This window comes from Rhynchophorus ferrugineus, unplaced genomic scaffold (genome assembly GCF_030347505.1).
Source record: "Rhynchophorus ferrugineus isolate W39M unplaced genomic scaffold, kcgeb_rfMv2 rfM2, whole genome shotgun sequence".
Classification (NCBI taxonomy): Eukaryota; Metazoa; Arthropoda; class Insecta; order Coleoptera; family Curculionidae; genus Rhynchophorus; species Rhynchophorus ferrugineus.
The window spans coordinates 88,728,736-88,750,355 of NW_027472581.1; the positions used below are offsets into that span (position 1 = coordinate 88,728,736).

At 33.4% G+C, this 21,620-nt stretch overlaps 1 protein-coding gene across 19 annotated transcripts in view; it reads right to left on the reverse strand.

The window, feature by feature from the left end:
- Positions 1-21,620, reverse strand: part of tmod (tropomodulin) — a 202,799-nt gene that overhangs the window by 37,929 nt on the left and 143,250 nt on the right. For 10 of the 19 annotated variants that reach the window (XR_013004564.1, XR_013004563.1, XR_013004562.1 and 7 more), the window contains one exon: positions 20,809-20,882. The exons of the other annotated variants lie outside the window; for them this stretch is intronic. Coding sequence is in view for 2 of the 10 variants with exons in the window: in XM_076396841.1 (XP_076252956.1) it covers positions 20,812-20,882 (71 nt within the window). In the remaining 8 variants the exon portion in view is untranslated. The remainder of the gene's footprint in view (positions 1-20,808; positions 20,883-21,620) is intronic. 19 annotated transcript variants of the gene reach the window in all.

The window sequence follows — 21,620 nt, forward strand, 5'->3', positions numbered from 1 at the left end:
AAATGTTTTGTTTAGTTCAATCAACTGTAGCGCTGCGATCGCAAATTGTGATTGGCTAGTTTAAATTCCTGGTGCCGCCACTAACATGAAATGTGATTGGTCGGTCAAATTGTGTGAAATCAGCATTTATTATGGGCGTCCAATTTTATGTTTGTTGTTTGTAGGTTATGGTTTTTGTTTAGATCACGAAATTTTCGTTTTACGTTGTGCATATTTTCTGTTTTACATTAATTATTATGGAGTAATAATATAAAAATTGATGACAATGCGTCAGTGTAGTAAAAGATGTAGTGTACTGGGGTAAAATTCTACTACGGAAATTAGTCATCGTTTCCCAAATAATGATCTCGCTCCTTTCCAAAAATGGGTTGATCAAGTAAATAGTAGTAAGTTACCTGGATAAACCACAATGCAAATATATCAACGTCATGGTGTTTGTTATGGACATTTTAGTGAAAAATTTAGAATTATCCTTCCTTCACGAACAGGTATTAGGGTAAATGCATATCCATCATTGGTTTTATCAGGTACATATAAAATTATCTATCTACTACATGTCTGTTTATATATTGTTTGTTTACAGAAATTCAAAACCTTATGAAGATGTTAGTAGTAATAAAATTCAATTAATCTACCAAGTTGTTCGTATGCTATCAGTGTGATGTCTCTACATAAAGAAGTCTTACAAGAAGGTAACAATTAATATAACTGGATAATTAGTAGTAATAAATACTACTTTTAATTGTAAAATATCCCTAAAATATTTGCAATACTTTAACTTTTTAGAACAATCAGTGTTCAATCATTTTATAGTAAAGCTATTGTATATTTAAATTTGATTGCCCTGTTAAGAAAATATTTGTTATGGTGCCATCAATAAATTTAATTGCTACTTTTAGGGGATTTATTACCTTAAAGAAATCTATTTTGTCTAAATTTACAAATAACTACATTTGTTTAACAAATCTTAACCAAGATTGCTTAAAGAATTTTGTTGGATCTATTAGAGGTCATGGAGGTAGAAACAGCATCCTTCCCCTAGTATGTTCGAGAAATTTTTAAAAGGGCTTATCACTTCTCCCGGAGAAAATTGTGAAGAAGATGAACATGTTAGGAACTTTGCCCCACTACTTACCATTGCAGTTGCACACCCCTGCGCCATTTTCGATATGCCGGACGTAAGGAATAGTGCGTTTAGATTTTTATAACATTTAGAGATTAAATTATTAGCACATTAGTATATATAAGTGGGTAGTACAATAAGAAAAGTGAATTCTCGATATAAAAAGTGTTGTGTACCCGCATGCACAGATAGTAAAGAACTGCGGAGTCGTTTTCCTTCAGCGAAGTATTTGACTATCATTAAAAAATGCTTGATAATGTTAAAATCCCAAACCAATTGGACTAAGTATCAAAGAAATGTATGATCGTCACAGCATGTTTTGTTGTTGTAAGTTGGGGCAAGTTTATTCATATATATATAAATATTAAATATTTATTTTTTAATTTTAGAAACTAATCCCCTTGCGAAAGAAGCTATGCAAACGGCTATATAAGTTCCTTATTGAGTCAATAGTTGCAACTCAACTAAAATAATAGCTCCTGAATGCAAAGCTATCCTATTCCTATCCTTCCAGTATTGATACTTTTTCTTCCTTCTTAATTCTCATTAAACCTTCATTCTCTTGACTGTTTCTTGATTCACGTTCTTCGATTAATTGTGCAATTCTTTCACTAATTCTGATGTTCTGTCCTTAGTTCATTAACTCTTTGGCAACTCTCTTACTCTGTTTTGACTAATCTTTTGCCAACTCTTACTGATAGTGTTATTCTGACTCTGCTGTTCTCAATTCTGTTTAACTCTGTTATTCTCCTTAATTATGTTATTCCTCAATTATTTAGTAAAATTCTGATTATCGTTATCAATACATCGTTACCTACGTGTTTTCTGTTTGATCGGTGCCTTTCTTATCTTGGCTTAACTTCACTACATATTCGATACAGTGCGATATTTTATATTGTCTCAAGTCATAATTCTTATTCCATATCACAAATATTATAAAAACAGCTAAATGGCCCTGAAGTCGCTTCACAAGCGCCTTGTCTCTCAAGTATAATAATGATTTTATAATCGCAATTATGTATTTATTTTGTAGGTAAAAGATTTTCTAATACGAGGGCCACTATTTATATTTCAGGAATAGGCAACACTGTCATGTGGGTCCATCTGACGGTTCCATCGCAAAGTTTGACATTTTTGATGATATACGTACTCAGAACATTTTGTCGCACGGACGCTATTTGTTTATTTTATATTTAGTTAAAAGTTTCATCTCGGCAAAAAATGGAACTGAATCTTGAACGTTTTCGTGCGAAGTATGCATCAATCAACTTAATTTGACGCTGGTTTAGTGAATTCAACCGTGGTCGTAGTTCGCCGTCCGACGAGTTTCGTGAAGGTTGTCCAAAATCGGCTGTTGTATCAGAAAACATCGGTGCTGTGTGCGAAATTAATTAGCAAGATCGCCATGTCACCTATTGTGAGATTGAGGCATCCCTAAGAATTAGTTCCACCAGCATATATCCGATTTTACATGAACATTTAGCTGTGCGAAAGTTATATTCGCGTTGGATCCCACACAATTTGACAATCGCTCAAAAAAAGGTTCGTATCGATTGGTGCAAAGAAATGCTTAAGAAATTTAATCGCGGTGCTTCGAAAGACGCTTATAAAATCGTGCCAGGGTGACGAATCATGGATATATTCGTATGAGCCCCAAAGTAAGCAGCAGTCGACTGTACACTTACTAAAGGGTCGTAGAACAGTAAATTCTGATTGGTACACAACCATTTGTTTGCCAAAAATCTTCGGCGAAATAAGGAAAACAAACAAGAGACTCCAGATTGTTCATCATCATGACAATGCGAGCTCTCAAACATCGGCTCAAACAAGAGACAATTAGCACTCAAAACATCGAATTGATGGGTCATCCGCCGTACAGCACTGATTTGGTACCCAATGACTTTTTGTTCCCATCAGTGAAGAATAAACTGCGTGGTCAACGATTTTCATCGCCCGAAAAAGCTACTGAAGCGTTCAAAAATCATGTTTTGAAGATACCTCATTCGGAATAGAATAAATGCTTTGAAAATTGGTTTAAGCGTGCGCAAAAGTGTATCGATCATCGAGTACTTTGAAAAACAATAAAAATATATTCGCAGCTTAACTATTTGTTCTTTTCCCTATTCCCGAAATATAAATAGTGACCCTCCTATAACTCAACTTTCCAATAAAAACTTGTTACTGTTATAATGTACCTAGTCAACCTCCAGAACAGCAATTGAGGAGCGAGAATATGTCTATTTTTCTCCTGAATCCGACATTTGGTCACCGAACATAAATCCATTAGTCCAAGCAAAGGACAATGAATAGTAAGACTTATCAAACACTACTACTGATAGGTAATACTTTCATCTCTACTGTCAAAGAATCCTGAAAATATATTTGAGGTTTTGAAACAGGTGACGCTACGAAAAGAAAAAAATATTAGAAGATGACGATGTTTCCTTAACAGTTTTGTATTATACTGATGGTGACTTCTTACGTAAAAGACTAATTTGTGCATTTAATATTGTGGATTACTTCATCAACCAAGTAATATATTAATTAAGTTAATTAAGCTGCGTTATATATCATGGGAGTATAGAAGTGTTTAAAGAAAACTAGGTGTAGGGGTAAATATTTGAGGAAAAACATCAGCCGGCTCCAGCTTTATTTATCTAAGCGGTTTGTGCTGACACCGAACATGCTACTACCATCGCGACTTTAATTAAATTTGGTGATTACGAAATATAATAGCTGAAATTTGGTTCCACCGTCTAATTTTCTAAAGTTAAATGCATATATTTAATGTTAGTTAAGGCTGATGCATCTAAAATTCTGCCAGTTTTAAACATTGTTAAGTATTTACAATAACAGGTTAATTGAAAAGTCCACGGCCTACAATAGTAAAACACATTTTTTTGGCAAAATTAGTTTTTTTCATTCAACATAATTCCCTTCAAGGGTGATACACTGATTAGCGACCCTCCAACTTTTCAATACCATTTTTGTAGTACGATTTGTCTTTTGCTTCAAAATAGGCCTCAGTTTCGTCGATCACCTATTCATTCGACGAGAATGTCTTCCCAGTGAGCATTCTTTTGACATCTGGGAACAGGAATTAGTCGCTGGGGGCCAGATCTGGAGAATAAGCAGCACTTTCTTTTTCTTCAAATGCAGCCGTTTATCGGCGATTTCATCTTTCAAACGGTCCAATAACGGTATGTTATAGTCGCTGTTGATGGTCTTTCCTTTTTCAAGGTAGACAATGAAAATTATTCCATGCGCATCCCAAAATAAAGACGCCATAACCTTGCCAACCAACTGTTGCGTTTTCCCACGCTTTGGAACGGGTTCATCGTGTGCAGTCCACTCGGATGATTATCGATTGGACTTCGGAGTGAAATGATGGAGCCATGTTTCACCCATAGTCGCATATCGACGCAAAAACTCGGGTTTATTACCCTTGATCATTTTCAAACACTTCTCCGAATCATCAACTCGTCGTTGTTTTTGGTCAAAAGTGAGCTCGCGCGGCACCCACTTTGCACAGAAATTTTATACCCAAATATTCGTGAATGATATGATATAAACGGTCAGTTGATATCTTTAGAGTGCCTGCTATTTCATTCAGTTTCAATTTACGGTCATTCAAAATCATTTTGTAGATTTTTTTAATGTTTTCGCCGGTAACATCCTCTTTTAGGCGTACACTGGGTTCAACGTCTTCGGTGCTCATTTCACCACGTCTAAACTTACCTATCCTTGATGGTTGATTTCCCTATACTAATGATCCGAGAGCTGTCAAATTTATACACGCACCTTTTGAGCATTAGGGTTAACTAAAAAAACAAATGGATTTAATTCTAGTAGCGCTATCTATGTGTCAGGCTGGGGACTTTTCAATTGACCTGTTATTTCTCTTAATTGACCCACTTCGAGAAGGGACGAGGTTCTATATTTGGCTGTATATTTTTAGAAAAATATGACTTGACGAAATTTACATGCTTCCAGAAAAAATCGGAGAAATATGACTGATCAATAGATAGTATGTGACCATAAAGCACTAAATTTTAAAATTTTGCCGATCTTTAAAAACCAAATAACCCTCTCAGTTTTGGTATACACAAAAAATGTTTTGTTGAAATATTTGCGCTGAAATATGCCGGTAATGATGCCATAAAAGTTCGGAGACATTTGAGAGGGAGGTCATCACCCCTTAATTAGGGACATTACGCGTATGACCAATTCTGCAAATGATTCCAGAATGCTGGCTGACATTACCTGCGAATGGAGTTTGGATTAAATTGTGCGATGAATCGATTACAATCTAATGCAAAATCAATCCTATAATCATCGACATAATAAACAATTTCAGGTAGAAATATATTGATAAAAAAATACGACATTTTTATTAAAACATTTATTAAATAACTGGAAATGTATTATTTGTATTTTTTATCGTTATTTTAAACATTTTACAGGAAGATCTAGCATAAAATACCATATTTTACATACAGAAACTAAATGAAGTGATTTTTTTGCAATAATTACAATAAGAAATACCTATTGTTCACTGGAAATATTGTTGAACCACTAAGGGCTGTAATAAAAATATTCTTCAATTATATAAAGTTGATTAGATATTAATTAAAGTAATAAAATTCAAATATCACAAAATTGTATTAAACAACAAACACAAAATATTTCCAATCAACATGTAACACTATTTTTGATATAGTCAATGATATACTCATCTTCATTTACCGAAAACTATTGAAAATAATTTCGACCATATGAAACAGGCTAGACCTACACAACTCCATAAAGTGTCAGAAAATTAATGTCTAACATCTCTTATTGTTATAAGGCTGAGTAAAAATAAATGCATTATTTTTTCAATAAATAGCATTAATAAATTTTACTCACGCTGTAAAAATCCGATCAATTAGGCACTGGAAAGACATTTCATACCAAAACAAAAACTATCTGACAGTTTTGTGACGGTTAACTCAATTTTCCCGAATTTCTAGTTTTTGAGTCTGATTTCCCAGTTTTTAGCATTGTTTGAAGTAGAAAATTCTCCATTACCAGTCCTGGATCGATGATGACGATGAATACAGACTACAGGAAAACAAAGAAGATGCAATACTCTACATCTGTTAATGTTTACTATTTGCGAATGTTTTTACTTATGTATTTAATTTGTTATATACGCATGTGAACATTTGATGAAATTCAAACAAAAACACTAGTTTTTTATTGAAAAAAAAGAGGAAATCAAAAATTATAATTATAGATGTTTAAAGTTCACATAATGCCAGATAAAGTATTTATCTGTTAAAGTTTATCTACTCAGTATTATAAGGTATGTGAAATTTGTATATATCAATATTAGTGTCTTTGTTCATAATAATTATTAAAAAACCATTATATGTAAGCACGTACCGTTGCAGACAATACTGCACACATTAGAAATATGTAAAGAACATAGATGAAACTATATGAAAAATATAAAGTTGCAAGAGACAGATACATTTGGACCTCGTAGGCGTTGTGAAATATCCAAAGTAAATACGTCAATAATACGTGAATATAAATATTTTTTAATTTTCATTAATGGTTTCATTAATTAAGAAGAAACAATCCAATTTGAAAATATATTCTTTTCATAGCGAATACCGCTAAGACTACATGATATTCGCCTGATTTTGTCCCCGTTAAACATAAAAAGACTTGACTTAAAAGACTTAAAGAAAGTGAAGAAGTATTTCTTGTCCAAGAAAATCTTTTACTATCCCCTGGTACATTATAATTTCATTAAATCACGAACGTTTTAACTGTAACAGCCACTTCAACGACACATTTTATAAATCCCCCCCCCCCCCTTCCGGACGTAACGACGGACGACATCCAAATTAATTCGCTGAAAACTTTTACAGGAATCAGTAAAAGTTCGGAAAAAGATTAGCAATTAAGTCAAAAAAAAAGGTAATTGAGGGACGAGGAATTCGGAGGAAAAAATCAGGTCAATTATGAGTCCCGGCCATAAATGGGTAATTTTTAGTGGACTTTCGAATGGTCGCCGAAACGATCCAATTAAATCGGCATCGTTGGAGATTTTCTAATTATGTTAATAACGCCGGCAAAATAAATGGCAGGGCGTAATTTTTACGGCAAAATAGGTTAATGAGACATGCAGTCGTAGGTAAAACGTGTGGCGGTATGGAGTTGTGTTACGTGTTCCTGGTGGGTGCGGTTTTATTTATCGCCATTAAGAAAAAAACGTTTTCGGCATACACGTCAGGTCGGATATGATGGCTGTGACCTATGATGTCATCGAATATCGTAATGTTGTTCGTCAGGAAAGCAACGAAAAAGAAATTGCTTCAGTGTACAGCGACATATGCTATCGAGCGGTCAGAAGCGACAAAACATCTCAATACGAGGGTCACTATTTATATTTCGGGAATAGGAAAGAAACCAAATAGTTAAACTGCGAATATATTTTCATTGTTTTTCAAAGTACTCGCCACGATGATTGATATACTTTTGCATACGCTTAAACCAATTTTCAAAACATTTGTTCCATTCCGAATGAGGTATCTTCAAAACATTTTTGAACGAATAGCTTCTTAGGGCGATGAAAATCGTTATCCACGCAGTTTATTCTTCACGAATGGGAACACGGATGGAATCGGTGCCAAATCCAGGGCTTTACGACCGATGAACCATCAATTCGATGTTTTGAGGGCTCAAATAGTCTCTTGTTTGTTTTTCGTATTTCACTGAAGACATCTGGCAAACAAATGGTTGGGTGATAATCAGAATTTCTGTTCTACGATCCTCTAGAGGCACTGTTGAAATACGACCAGTTTTCCCGAAGAAACAGGCCAACATTTTCTTTGAAGTGCTTCGTGCACGAACAACTTTTGTTAGATTTGGTTCATCTTGGAACACCCATACAGTCGACTGTTGCTTACTTTAGGGCTCATACGGATATATCCATGATTCGTCACCTGTCGATTTTACAAACGTCTTTCGAAGCACCGCGGGAGAATTTCTTCAGCATTTCTCTGCACCAATCCATACAAGCCTTTTTTTGAGCGATTATCAAATTGTGTGGGATCCAACGTGAACATAACTTTCGCACAGCTAAGTGTTCATGTAAAATCGCATATATATGCTGGTGGAACTAATGCTTAGGGATGACGATCTTGCTTAATAATTTCACAACCAGCATCTATGTTCTTTGGCACAACAGCGGATTTTGGACGACCTTCACGAAAATCGTCGGACAGCGAACTACGACCACGACTGAATTCACTAAACCAGCGATACACAGTGGGTTTTGATGGAGCTTTATCGCCAAAAGTCAAATTAAGTTGATTGATGCACTCTTGTTGTGATAATCCACGTCCAAATGTTCACGATTCAGTTCCATTTTTTGCCGAGACGAAACTTCCCGCTAAATATAAAATAAACAAATAGGGTACTTGCGACAAAATGTTCTGAGTACGTATATCGTCAAAAATATGAAACTTTACGATGGAACCGTCAGATGGACTCACATGACATCAGTGTTGCCAATTCCCGAAATATAAATAGTAACCCTCGTACATTTCCCGTCTTCCACAATACCATATTAGCGAAAGCTTGTGCAGCTTGGCCAATTAGACTTCATTCGGCTTACCTCTTTCTGCTCTTATATTACTGACCCCTGTACTGAACTAAGAGGATATCATTAAATATTACAATAAACTCTTTCACTCAATTATACTCAGGCGATATGGTTCCGGGATCTTTTAAAATAATTTCTGTATAATTACTATGCAAAAAACTATCATGCTGAAAAGCAGTAGAGAGACGTCTGTTCCTTCATGAGCTGACAAGTTCTATAAACTGTTACAGTTTTCATGAATAATGCCTGTGTTAAATAAGACCTATAAAGTAACCTTCAAAAAATACCTAAATCCTATATATAGAATTATTGCATGAATGTATGATATAAAATGAAATTATAATTACAAATAACAGCGGGTCGGCATGTTATATTAAAAATCCAATGGAAGTTTATTACATTTTTTTTTACGTTGCTACGTGGAAGGGAACTCGTTTAAAATAACAAAAACGACACTATTAACTGAACAATGAAAACAGAAAATATGAGCCGTGACGTTAAGACAATATTTGCGTAGGAAATGTCGGAAAATATACATTTTAGGCATTTATAACTTTACGACGTACAAATTATTATGTCCTTTGTTGTCAGAAACATTCAGTTTGCTATAAATTAGATGTCTTTTGCCTAAAAACAAAGGCTTTATTTATATTTTTTACTCGTTCCGGATGCTATCAGTCTCAGCTGGATATGTTTGATGATTTCAGTCGTTATTTAACTGTATTTTACTCTACTGTTTGTATAATTAACTTGAATATTGATTACTATAACCCGCCTAAATTATTATGATATTTTTCTTTGATCCGATTTTTGTCTGAAATATACAATAAATATAGTCGATTGAAAACAGTAGTGACGCACATATGTTGTAAATTCATTCTACAGTCAGACAATATTTTCCTTCTCATTTTATTCCGTCCAAACATGTAGTAACCGAATAAGTTTTCAAAAGTCGTCCGTTTGTCAAACGTCTACAAAATTATTCAAAATATTATAATTACAAAATTAATTTTAAACAAAACAAAAAAAACATTAACAAAATTAAAAACAAAATTAATGAAGAATTAGTTATATATTAAGATAAGACATGGATATGGTACACGGTGTCACTTATGGTAACATGATAATAAATATAGTGTAAAGATAACAAAAGTTGATGGAAAAAGCTAAACGTTGGAATAACTATCGATTAGGTTTTGTTAGTCATAACATTTATTAATAATTCATTGCAGACATCTGGAATCTTCATGCTGGTAACAGGAATGGTTTTATGCCTGGTGCAGAATTAGTGTTTTCCTTTAAGTCCAAGGATAACTACCATGGAGAAATGAACCATAACTTGTTTTTGCGGCAGTTTGAAAGTCAGCTATTCAAGAACTTGGAGGAATGATCAGTTATTGTTATGTACAATGCACTATATCACAGTACACTGATGGAGATGTTACCGAGATGTCAACCAGTGCATCGACAAACGCTGGAATTAAGGAAACATTGCATAGAAGCAAACAAGAACTAAGCGTAAAAGGTAAATATGCTCTCTAATGAACGTAAAATACATTACTCAGAAATACAATTGTTAATTATGTGGATTAGACTTTCGGGGGATACCACTACATAAAAACCGTACCTAGAATTTTGTTATACGTCAAAGTCAAAATATACTAAAACTCGGAGGTGATGCGGCAACATTGCGTCATCAATTAAGATCACTGGCTTCACTGCTGTTTTGAATAGACTACAAGTATTAATAGCTGGAAGCTAAATATTATTTTCTAGTTATACACCAAACAGAATATTAAGGCTTTACACTTCTATTGTTGACATACAACTTCACACGAAACCTATACTTTCATATCCATAGGTATGTATTTGAACATACTGAACTAACAATAAAAAGTGAGTTCTTTTTCCCGTTTTTTAATACTGCGAAAATGTTTTGAATATTCAGCGAGATATTTCCTCAATAAAATATTCCCGGAGGTCCGTCTGAGCTGTCGATATATGTGTACGGATCATACAAAATGCATTTTAAGCTATTTGGTCGTAAAAGTCGTTGGTGCTTCCGCCGGGTTAAAGGTTATATACAATATCAGTTCACGGCAATATCGTTGACAGAGACTAAATCATGTTACGTCCTTCAGGACGGCATATAAATTATTTACTGTTCGGGATAATATGACGAGTTTTAAGAACAGCAAATATTCAGTATCGACGTTTCGACAAAATAACCTTTATTCGACAGAGTAATCACCTTTGGAAGCAGTGTTACAGGGTATGTCTCGAAAGTTTCTAAAATTTGTTTCCTAATGTACAGAGTGCCTTGGGGTTTCGAAGAACGACACTTGCTAACAGTTATTCTTAGTTGCTATCGTTAATTCGAACCCCACAGTTTATTAATAATATCCTTTGTTCCCACCTACTAATGGTTCGGATCGTAACATTTAATATACTAGAAGTGTGCTCAACCAGTAAGGAGAATATTGAAATTCTACAGGCTATGTTGGTCCGATTGGAAAAATGTTTTGTTGTTTTGTCGACAGAAAGTATTTATAATCTACTTTTGTCGGCTATTAATAAAGAATAAAATGTGTTTTTGTACTGCTTACTATTTTTCATTTTTATAATGGTCCTAACTCATCAACAAACGATGAAAATGTCAAAATTTTTAAAGAGTTAATCATAAATTATCGCCAATTAACATGTAGAGAAATTACTGTTGATGCATGTCATGCTTTTTCGTATGGATGTTTTGGGTGTGTTACTTCGAAGAAGGTTCCAAAAGTTGTTCAGGAGACGTTGAATAAACACAACTGCTAAAAATAACAGTTTTTGAAGTAAACTAAAAGTGTCTGTTGAAGCAAAGTGTAAAATGAAGCTGTAAGGTCATGAAAGGTGGACTGAAGATGCTCAAAGACCCCAGCCATAAGCTACAACAATTAACAAACATTCAAGCTTTGAAAAGCATCCCTAGTCTATGGATCCCCGATACAGACATTACAGTTCAGGGTGCAACGTAGCTAACGTAGTCTACTTAAATTTGGGCAGAAGATTGCAGTTCAAGGTGTACACCCACCAAAGGCAGATTGCAGTAGCTCGTTGCTAACTAGAGTCACCAAAACTTCAGAAACCATTCCATACAGGGCTTACACTTCAGAAGAAGCATCAATGATGTGATAAGTGATTGTGTTTAGAACAGGACTGAACCGGCAGTATTATCTGTACAATCGCTCCAACAAGTCACTGCTCTCTAGATCGAAATAAAATAGTTTTTAAGTAAATTATCATTTGGTTTTAAAGCCTACGCGTTTCATAACAATAAACAAATGAATAAGACCGAAAAACCATATATATTATATATAGTTAAAGGCGCTGATACGAGAATACAGCGAGGGATGAACAAAGAATGGGTTTTAAAAATCGTAAAAGTTCAGTTGAGGTGAAGCCGGTTGGTCTCTGGTTCGCGAGGATAAAAGCCGGGAACAATTCCCGCGGGAATAAAACTTTCCCGTCCGATAAAAAGTAATAGAAAAAATACGGCACCGTTTTCGTTTATTGTTCGATAAAATTTACATCTTTCCGCACCTGTCAGCGCTGGATGTTCAAAAAACGAACAGTCGCATAAAGCTTCTTGAATTAATCTCAATTAAATTAACATACCTACATTCTGATTGTTGTTCAACAGTGGTTGAGATCACTATCACTATTACGTTTCACTTATTTTCAACAAATTGTTGAAATTATATCCAATGCCCATACTGTCACAGTACCCACTCTAATGCACAGAGTATTTCATCAAGCTAGATCTTGCGGTTACTAGAACAAATATATACGAGGGAAGATTGATAAGTCAATGATTTTCTCGCGCTTTAAAAGCATCACTGCAGCCCCCAACTACCTTCTACTAATAAACTACTGTGAGACTTTGAGCAACCATCATTTTATTTCCGTTTGGCAGCTATTGACAGCAGACAACCTCTAGAATTTTAAAATGCGTAAACCAATCACCAGCGAATTTTATTCAGAGCTTTCGGACAGCCTTATCGTTTTTATGATATAGATTTTAAACAGAAATGACCACATTTGGCAAAGGAATACTTTTATCCTTAACACATATGTAGTAGTCTTCATAGCAAAAATCCATAAATAGAGCTACAAACTACTACTCCACCCAGCGTATTCTCCAGATTTAGCCCCCTGTGACTAGTTCATGATTTCAAACTTAAAGAAATGTTTGGGTGATAAAAGCTTTGGGTCGAATGACGAGGTCATCACAGAAACAAGCTCTTATTTTTAGGGCCTTGGGAAAACCTATTATTTGGATATTTGGAATAAAAAAATTGAGCTAAAAGGAGATTGTGCTGAGAAATAAATTTTTAAACGCTTTATTGCCCAACAAAATATATTTCCTTCAAGAAGTTACCGACTTACCAAACTGCCCTTGTAAGTCACAATTACTATAATCATTTATTATGTTTCCTTCTTGTATCGTTTGTTTGTTTTTATTGTTTTTAAAACAACTGAGAATCGCCAAATTTAATGTGTCTTGCTACCTTGAGAATTTTATTATTTAATCACATATATTTTATGAGATAAGTTTTTACTGCGTTTATTTTATATGCCCCACTGTATTCTTTATTTTATAAGTTTTCCATTTTAGTCATATTTACATTTTATTGTTTCTGTTTCATCATATATATTCTTAAGGAAGCTTATATCATATTTTCTATAGTCATAAAATAACTTTTAGGTTACTATATACAATAAATTAATAACAATACTTTTCAGAACCTACTAAAACATTATGGTGAGTGCTTGATAGTTTGCAGAAATAACTCGAAAGAAAACAGTCGAAATATTATGACAAAAAAACCGAGTTTCGATAGTATTCGATATATTGATTACGCGCCTTCTTAGTTATCTGACTTTTAGCTCAGTTTCTCTTTAACCATTGTATTGTGTAGACGTCCAAATTTTATTATGGATAAATATACGCGAAAAGAACGAGCAGAAATAGTGCAATATTTATTAAAAATAATCGTTCCATCATTGCCACTCAGCGGAAATTGCGTCAAAAATATACTAATCGTCCAATGCTCCACAAAACCACAATTGATCGTTTACATGCGAATTTTCGACAATACGGTACGACAGCCTCGATCTGGAAGATAACGGACGCCTTGTAACGCTGAAAATGTGACTCTGGTACGCAATAGTGTTGCAGAATCTCCAGAAACATCAATTCGAAGACGTGATGAAACAATGTGTACAATTAGTCCAAAAATTGCTACCGAGATATCTTGATCAACGAGTTGAGTACAGTACAAAATTTTTCTTCTAAATTGATAAAGAGCGATGATAATAAACCCATTTTCTTCTCAGTTACCACGCCAATAAACAGAACAGTCGGCTTCGGGGAACACAGAATCCTCAATTAATTCATGAAACATCATTCCATCCATTAAAAACAACTGCATGGTGTGGTATTCACGCTGAAAACATCATTGGTCCCTGTTTTATTGAAAATGACAAAGTTGCTGCAGTTACTGTTACTACTGAACGGTACCTAGACATGATTCGAAATTTTCTTGTATGGTATATGTATATGTGGTTTCAGCAAGATGGGCCCACATCACACACAGCTCTTAAAGACAATATTCGTCACGAAATTGAAGAAATTCAACCTCAGATGTTGCAGGATGTCATGAAAAATACCATAATAGCCGAAAGTTGCATAGCAAATCGTGGTCACAATTTAGCTGATATAATTTTTCAATCATAACTATATAAAGACCAAATAAACTTTTTATGAAAACCAAACTTACTTATCTTTTATTTGAGCAAAGTTATAGGCAATCAAAATAGTAGCGGGACTTTTGCCCCACGCATACGCATACTGAATGGTGAAGCTGCATGCTTCAGTGGGGCTTCAACATGAAGATGGTTGCAAGTGTACCCGATGCCACTTAATAGACAGTAATATATCTGTTGTAAATGCTTTAAAATTAATTTATAGGCATGATATATTTAATAAAAAATGAATCACTCCGAGATACGTCATTTCAAAAAACGCACGTCAATACAGCAAAACCAACTAAAATCCCGTAACTAATTCATGGCACTCTCGATGCCCGCTTAATGTGCCACAGTCAATAATAGTCGCCAACCGATGTTGTCACTCATAGCTATCAAAAAAACATTTTTAGCGAAACAAAAGAAGTTCATTGAAACACACAAACTACGAGGGAGGAAAACGTCCATTTCGGACCGTCTGTCAGCTGTCAGCGGGCATATTTTTTTATCGGGTAACACAAAAAATTCAGGTTTTTTCTCGTATTTGAAGTTGTTGACGAGCCGGCACCGGATTAGGAAATCTTAATTTGACAGATTCGACGTTGAAAACGTAGGCGAAGCCTCGCAAAACATTAAAGTTGCTGAAGCGGCATAACGAAGGCCGAACAAAGCATAGATTTTGGCGAAAAAAATGGTAAAAGATGTTGATACAGGACTGGACCGGACTGGAGATGAAAAGAAAAAACAGCCAATTTGCCACAAAGTTATTCGGTATTCATACAAACTCCATTATTCTTATACGGTTTAAATCGACGTGATAAATATGTCTAAAAATCATCGTTAAAGATATATCTGTAATAATTTTTTAATGAATCGTTCTGTTTATCATTTAATGATTTATTTCCTCACCATTCCTAGCCATGATTTGACACATATGTCATTTTATTCTACAGATATTAACTTCAAAACTACATAAGCTACTTGTTCTAATTAGAGAGGAACTCTACATCCTGGAACTGTACTTAGCTAAGGCATTATTTTGACTCAATTCGTCGACAACTTGATACATAGTCTATTCTAAGTTTCTAAGTTAAGTCTAAGTTTTTTTGTACATACATCATGAAGATGTTTAATGTATTGCCTATTGCAATTTGTAAATTCATTTTAGAATAAGACAATATTTTCCTTCTCAATTTATCCTAGTTAAAAAGACACACAACGCTGTCATATTAGTTCGTTTCGTAATGTTAAAGCCAAACTGAACTAAAACTCAGAGTTGATGCGGCAACATTGCTACGTTTTGACATCACAATTTTAGATGTATGTAGAAAATAACTTTAAATAGGTTATATATCTTGATAGGCAATTTCCTTGATATCATGTCATTCAACATTTAGAATGATACTTTGATAATTCAATATTAGTTAGTCTTTCAAGAAATCTCATTTTATAGTATCTTAACCATCTATATTTGCATATTTTTAATGATTGTAAGGATATTCATTCTGAGAATAGTATCATTTAAATTTGTCGTCTCGGTCATGCTATTATTTTATTTTATTTTATTTTATATCTAATTCCCACAATTATAATTAACCCACTGGAAACATATCAATTAGCTAACGAAACAGCATCTTTTAGGCGAAACTCAATTATTTTACTCAAAGTACTCTCCTTCCTGAGTCATATTTATCTATTTATTCAGCGCTCCTCTAACATGAAACAGATTTCACAAAATACTGATCGCAAGGGACTGGATCTGGCCCTAGGATGTACGATAAAGCATAAATATAGTTTTCATGAACTTGTGACATGCTGCGTTGATGAACCATCGCAACATTTAAAATAAAACTTTGACATGCCCTTTAAAGATTAGAAGTATCATATTAGGTTTAGGAAGATTAGGATGTGGCGACATCTATGTTACCATCCGGATACCTTACAGATAATATTTGTCGCCTATAAGGTATGTAAACAACACAAATACATAATTTTGGAGCATAATTCGATATTAACCATTATTTCTTGGCGACGTGTGATGGAATGATAAATAACAAGCAGATACTTCATCCTGTTTCTTTTTATTGACACCATATGTTGGAATTAATTAAATATCATCAAAACAAAGACAAAAAACCAAAGTGTTGCCAGCCGATGGATTGTAAATCCCAACGGAATCCAGTTTTGGGGTTTATCGAGCTTTTTCATCATTCCCATGTTCTTCAAGCAATTGGAAATTATTTATTGTGTTGCCCCCAACAATTCTGCATATTCTTCTTGCGTTTCGCACAGATCATCATCAAGTAATGTCTTCATTGCTTTTTGACTGTTCAGAACGCTGTTGGTCTTGGCTATGAAAAATCATCAAGCTTGAAAAGGCATGCCCTTAAGAAGAATAGAAGCAAAAAAGTAAAGCTTCCCGTAAATGCGTTTATCAGTACAAATTCAGACTTTTTCAATGTACTGAAAAAAATTTTTGTCACGCTTCAATAAAATGACACACTAAAATGAGAAGCCTGTCTTGGGTCTTCAACATGAAGTTGATTACAAATGTACCCAAGGCAATTTGGTACATAATAAAACCAACCATTGTAAATCCTTTAAAATTATCCTTTATAATTTATATGCCTAAATAAGAAAAAGTTAAGTAAGGAAAAAATCGAACTACATTCATTACATCGTATAAGTTGACGTACAGAACCCATATTGAGGCAAGTCTTTGTAACCACGTTAAGAACCTCGCAAAAACACTAATGTCACTAATACGGTACGGGAAAAAAGCCGGGCAGGAAGGATAGATTTCAAAAAATCGTAAAGTTCCCCGGAAACAGGTCTGTATTGGAGGGGATAAAATCCGGACGAGGCTCCCGACGGAATAAAAGTTTTCTCCCACCGACGTAAGAGAGTATTATAAAAATAAGAAAAAAATAAATAAAACACGGCTTCACTTTATTGCTAAATAAATTCAGATAGATGGTGAATTTAATATTTGTTTTTTTTATTTTGTCTGGGAATTGGTATTTACTTTGCTGGGTAAATTTACGCAAGCCCATGAAAAAAAAAGGAAGCACTAGAATTTTTATATCTCCTACATATTTTTTAAACGCCACTGAATGACGTAGTCAAATGTACGGATCAGTACTTATATTACACTGTGTTACACAATTTTTCTAATATAAATAAGATTATGTGTTTTGAATTCTTTATTCTTTTGTTAAAAACATTGTCTATTGATATGGTTGTGTAACACGTCAAGTTCCTTAGATAGAATATAATTTACCCTTAAAAGCTGTGTTACTCCACAATGGCAGCCGATATCCTTCCATATCTATTTCAAATTCAGTGATTTTAAAAGAAACATACGTAAACATTAGTTTCATATTTAAACTTAATCAAATTCAAATAATACAACTGGAAAGTTGAGAAAAGAAAAGAAAAGTTGTTGCTATATCGTTTGGATTATATAGAGGTTTCAGGAAATATTGTTGTTTTCTATGTTTGTGGGACAGTAGAGACGCCAAAAACCACTATGAAGTTAAAAATTAGCCAAAAAGAACAGACTTTGTTATTGGTACACCAAACGTTAATTAAGGACCTCCTATTACCCAAGAAAATGTGATTATATTACCCAAGAAAATGTGATTATTTTACTTTTAAATATAAAACATGGTTTATTGAAAAATTTTGTCAAGACCACGACTAAAAATAGTAAAGTTTTCTCTAAATTAAGTGATGCTAAATTAAAAGAAGGCATTTTTGTTGGCCTACAAATAAGAAAACTTAATAATAAAAAGCGAATTCGACGAAAATTTTACCGCGAAAGAGTTAGCGGTTTGGTTTGGATTTTTAGGCAATCTTAAAGATGAAAACGCCGAGTTTTTAGTAAATGATTTGTTAGAAAAATTTGAAACGATGGAATGTTAAAATGTTAGCATATTATTCTCTTTATTGGAATTGAAAACTTCGATTTTAAAAATAGATAACTTCAAAATAAGTATAGCGGGATCAAAAATGTTATAAAATAGCAAAAAGGAAGGGTATAAAATTTTCAGATCTAACGAAATTACTTTTCAACAATATCCAGATAAATGCAAAGCAAGAAGATGCAAGGTTATTCTAAACTCTTATTTGGCCTAACGCTCATCTACAAAAACAGCTTCTGAGCAGGAAAGTACAAGTGGTTTCTGCTGAAAGCTCACGTCGCTCAACTCAACCTGTTTCAAATGCAATGAATGATGCAAATTCTCTCAAATCCCCAAATACAATATTGTAATAATTCCTAATGTTATTTGTCGTCCGAAGATGTTTTCTCAATTAAATAATAGACCGTGATTTCTAAATAGACTGACCAGAATATATAAAAAAATAAAGCGGCAAATACTCGACATTATACCAACAAAACTACGAAAAAAATCGAAGCCGACCTAGAGCAATAATGAAATTAAAACCGCATAAAGTTTTATCGCACTATATAAGATGCAATGCGATGCAGAAGCTCCAACCCAAGGCGAACTAAAAGTAGTAATTGCGATAAAAATTAAAGCAATAACCAAGTTTTAGAAGGAACATTTGAAATAATCGTAAAGAAGCAGATCGTTTTGATATCCCTCTGAAGCAATTAGGTTATTCCATTTGTAGTCTAGATTGTTTCAATAGAAAAATTCAATTAAGGAAAAACAATTAACAACATATTATTGTCGTTAAAACAAATAGAGAAATATTATATTGCCTTAATATATTACTAAATTACTACCATATTACTTGTACTGGTTTATTTATAGATTTCACAGCTCAAAATTAACAATTTTTAATATTTTTTTGCCAACTAAAGAACGTTCAGTAGAAGCAAAGACAGCAAATTGTAGGTATCATTAAGTATAAAAACATACAATCAAAAGCGCCCAAAACCGTAAAGAACTTGTGGATAAAATAGGAATTGATAAATCAAGAGTTGAAAATGTTCCCATGTCTTCGAAAAGTCTGTCACTGTGTACCTACGTCATCCCAGCTGTTTAAATACATAACAGAGTGGTTACGCAAATAAGTTTAATGACCTAAAATGATATGGATCATCCTCCATTAACAGTATACAATCTAACAGACATGACAATATTTGAAATTGAAAAAAGTGACAACCAAACCAAACCAAACCATAAATATATTATATTATATAAAAGAAGAAGGAACTGAATGGGAAAATTGACTCCGAAGACATAATTCTTTAAGACATTGGCGTCAAATAAATAATATCAAATACCACTACAAATACAGGGAAGTACTTAGCAACAATCTTGGAAATACAGTGCAGGATCAATATTAAAAACGGCAACAAAAATTGCCATGTCAAATAGTAATTGGTATTTTCAGTAGACTGCTTTTTTGACTATTGACTAATTCGACTGTTTTGCGACTATCAACTGTTCAACTGTAATGTTTTCAGCCGATAGTTCCCAGAACTCTACTTTTAACTATAACATGTTTCTACTATCATGTTAACACAACAAATCAGTATCACAAATGAAAAATGGTATAAATAATAATAATCTGTAATAAAAATTTCAATCACACGTTATGAGATTCATCGTTCTATTAAAGCAATTATCTTAAAGTTTTTAAAATATATTTGCAAAAGTGGTGAGAGAAAATATATTTTGCAATATGAGGTGAAAACGTAATCCATATTTTGTTGAAAAATATCTTGTAAAAAATATATATATCATCTAAAGACTTATTTTATTTTGGTTTTATACATTATTCAAAAGTTTGTTACCTTATTGTTTCCAAACTTTTTAACAACAGAGTATTTACGTAATAAAAATCATTTAATAACTATAATAAGCTTCAAAATGTCATTGTTTTTAAAAAGTTGGCAAAACATTCTACATTCTAATGGGGGTTATTAAGTTAATTTAAAGAAATTTGCAGTGTCATAACAAAATCTTAAATAACATGAATTACTTTATCACATTCATAATATTCGGATAAAATCCAAAATACATATTAAGTTATCAATTAAAAAAACACAATTAATATAATATATTTATTTATATCTACTAATTTATATCATTCCATGGATTAAACAACTGAAAATGTTAAGTTGTGGCTTGGTGTTAACAATGCAAATCGAACAAAACAACGTTAGCTCTGAAAATTACATGATTAGAGGCGGATAACGGTGTTAGTAACCGAAACTACATCGCAGGCTCGAAGCCCAAAACACTCAAACACGAAATACCTTTCACTTAATTAAAGGTGTCTTCCTGTGGTTAAAGAATCTGAACTGCAATCGCATTTTTAAGTCTTTCCGTACTATAGGGGGAAAACAACGATACACCGTTAACAGAATGTTTACACACAAATCGGTCGTAATACAACGTATTTGAATTAATTTCGATAACAATCAGGCCAAGACGAGAGAACATGTATTATTTCAAACTATAAAACTATACTTAATGTACACCTATTTGCTTTCTAAAATATATCTGGACTTACCTTGCAATACCCACATCAAAAGTAAATAAAAATACATTGTACAACACTTCTAACCATTTAAACTTGAAATATATTACCATAAGGGACTGGAAAAATTCATTTTTTTAATCCATTTTAGCCATTTTTTTCACCACTGCCTAATTTTTATTTTAAGACTAAGAATAATTAGATATTTGTTTTTAGCCTAATTTGCTACGATTTTCAAATTTCAATGTACTTATTCTACGATAGACACTTTGGGGTTAACATCTAGGTCACTGTTCTTAACGTGAACTGAGTTTTACTAATGACTTCACTGAACTAGATAAAATGGCATTATTCTGTTTAATCTTCTAAATCCTCATTATCTAGGAGCTGGTGAACTTCAACATTGATGTGCTGATGGAGCCCGTGTTCATGTCTTTGGGTATAGTCATCGATCAGTTTCTACCTTCAGGTCTTTATGCAGATTGTTACTACGCCAAGCACCAAGGAGCAACAACAATAACTCGCAGTATCTTTTTTTTTTGAATATTTGTTTGATTTTTCTATTGTTTTGGTTTTTGTATTTAGACA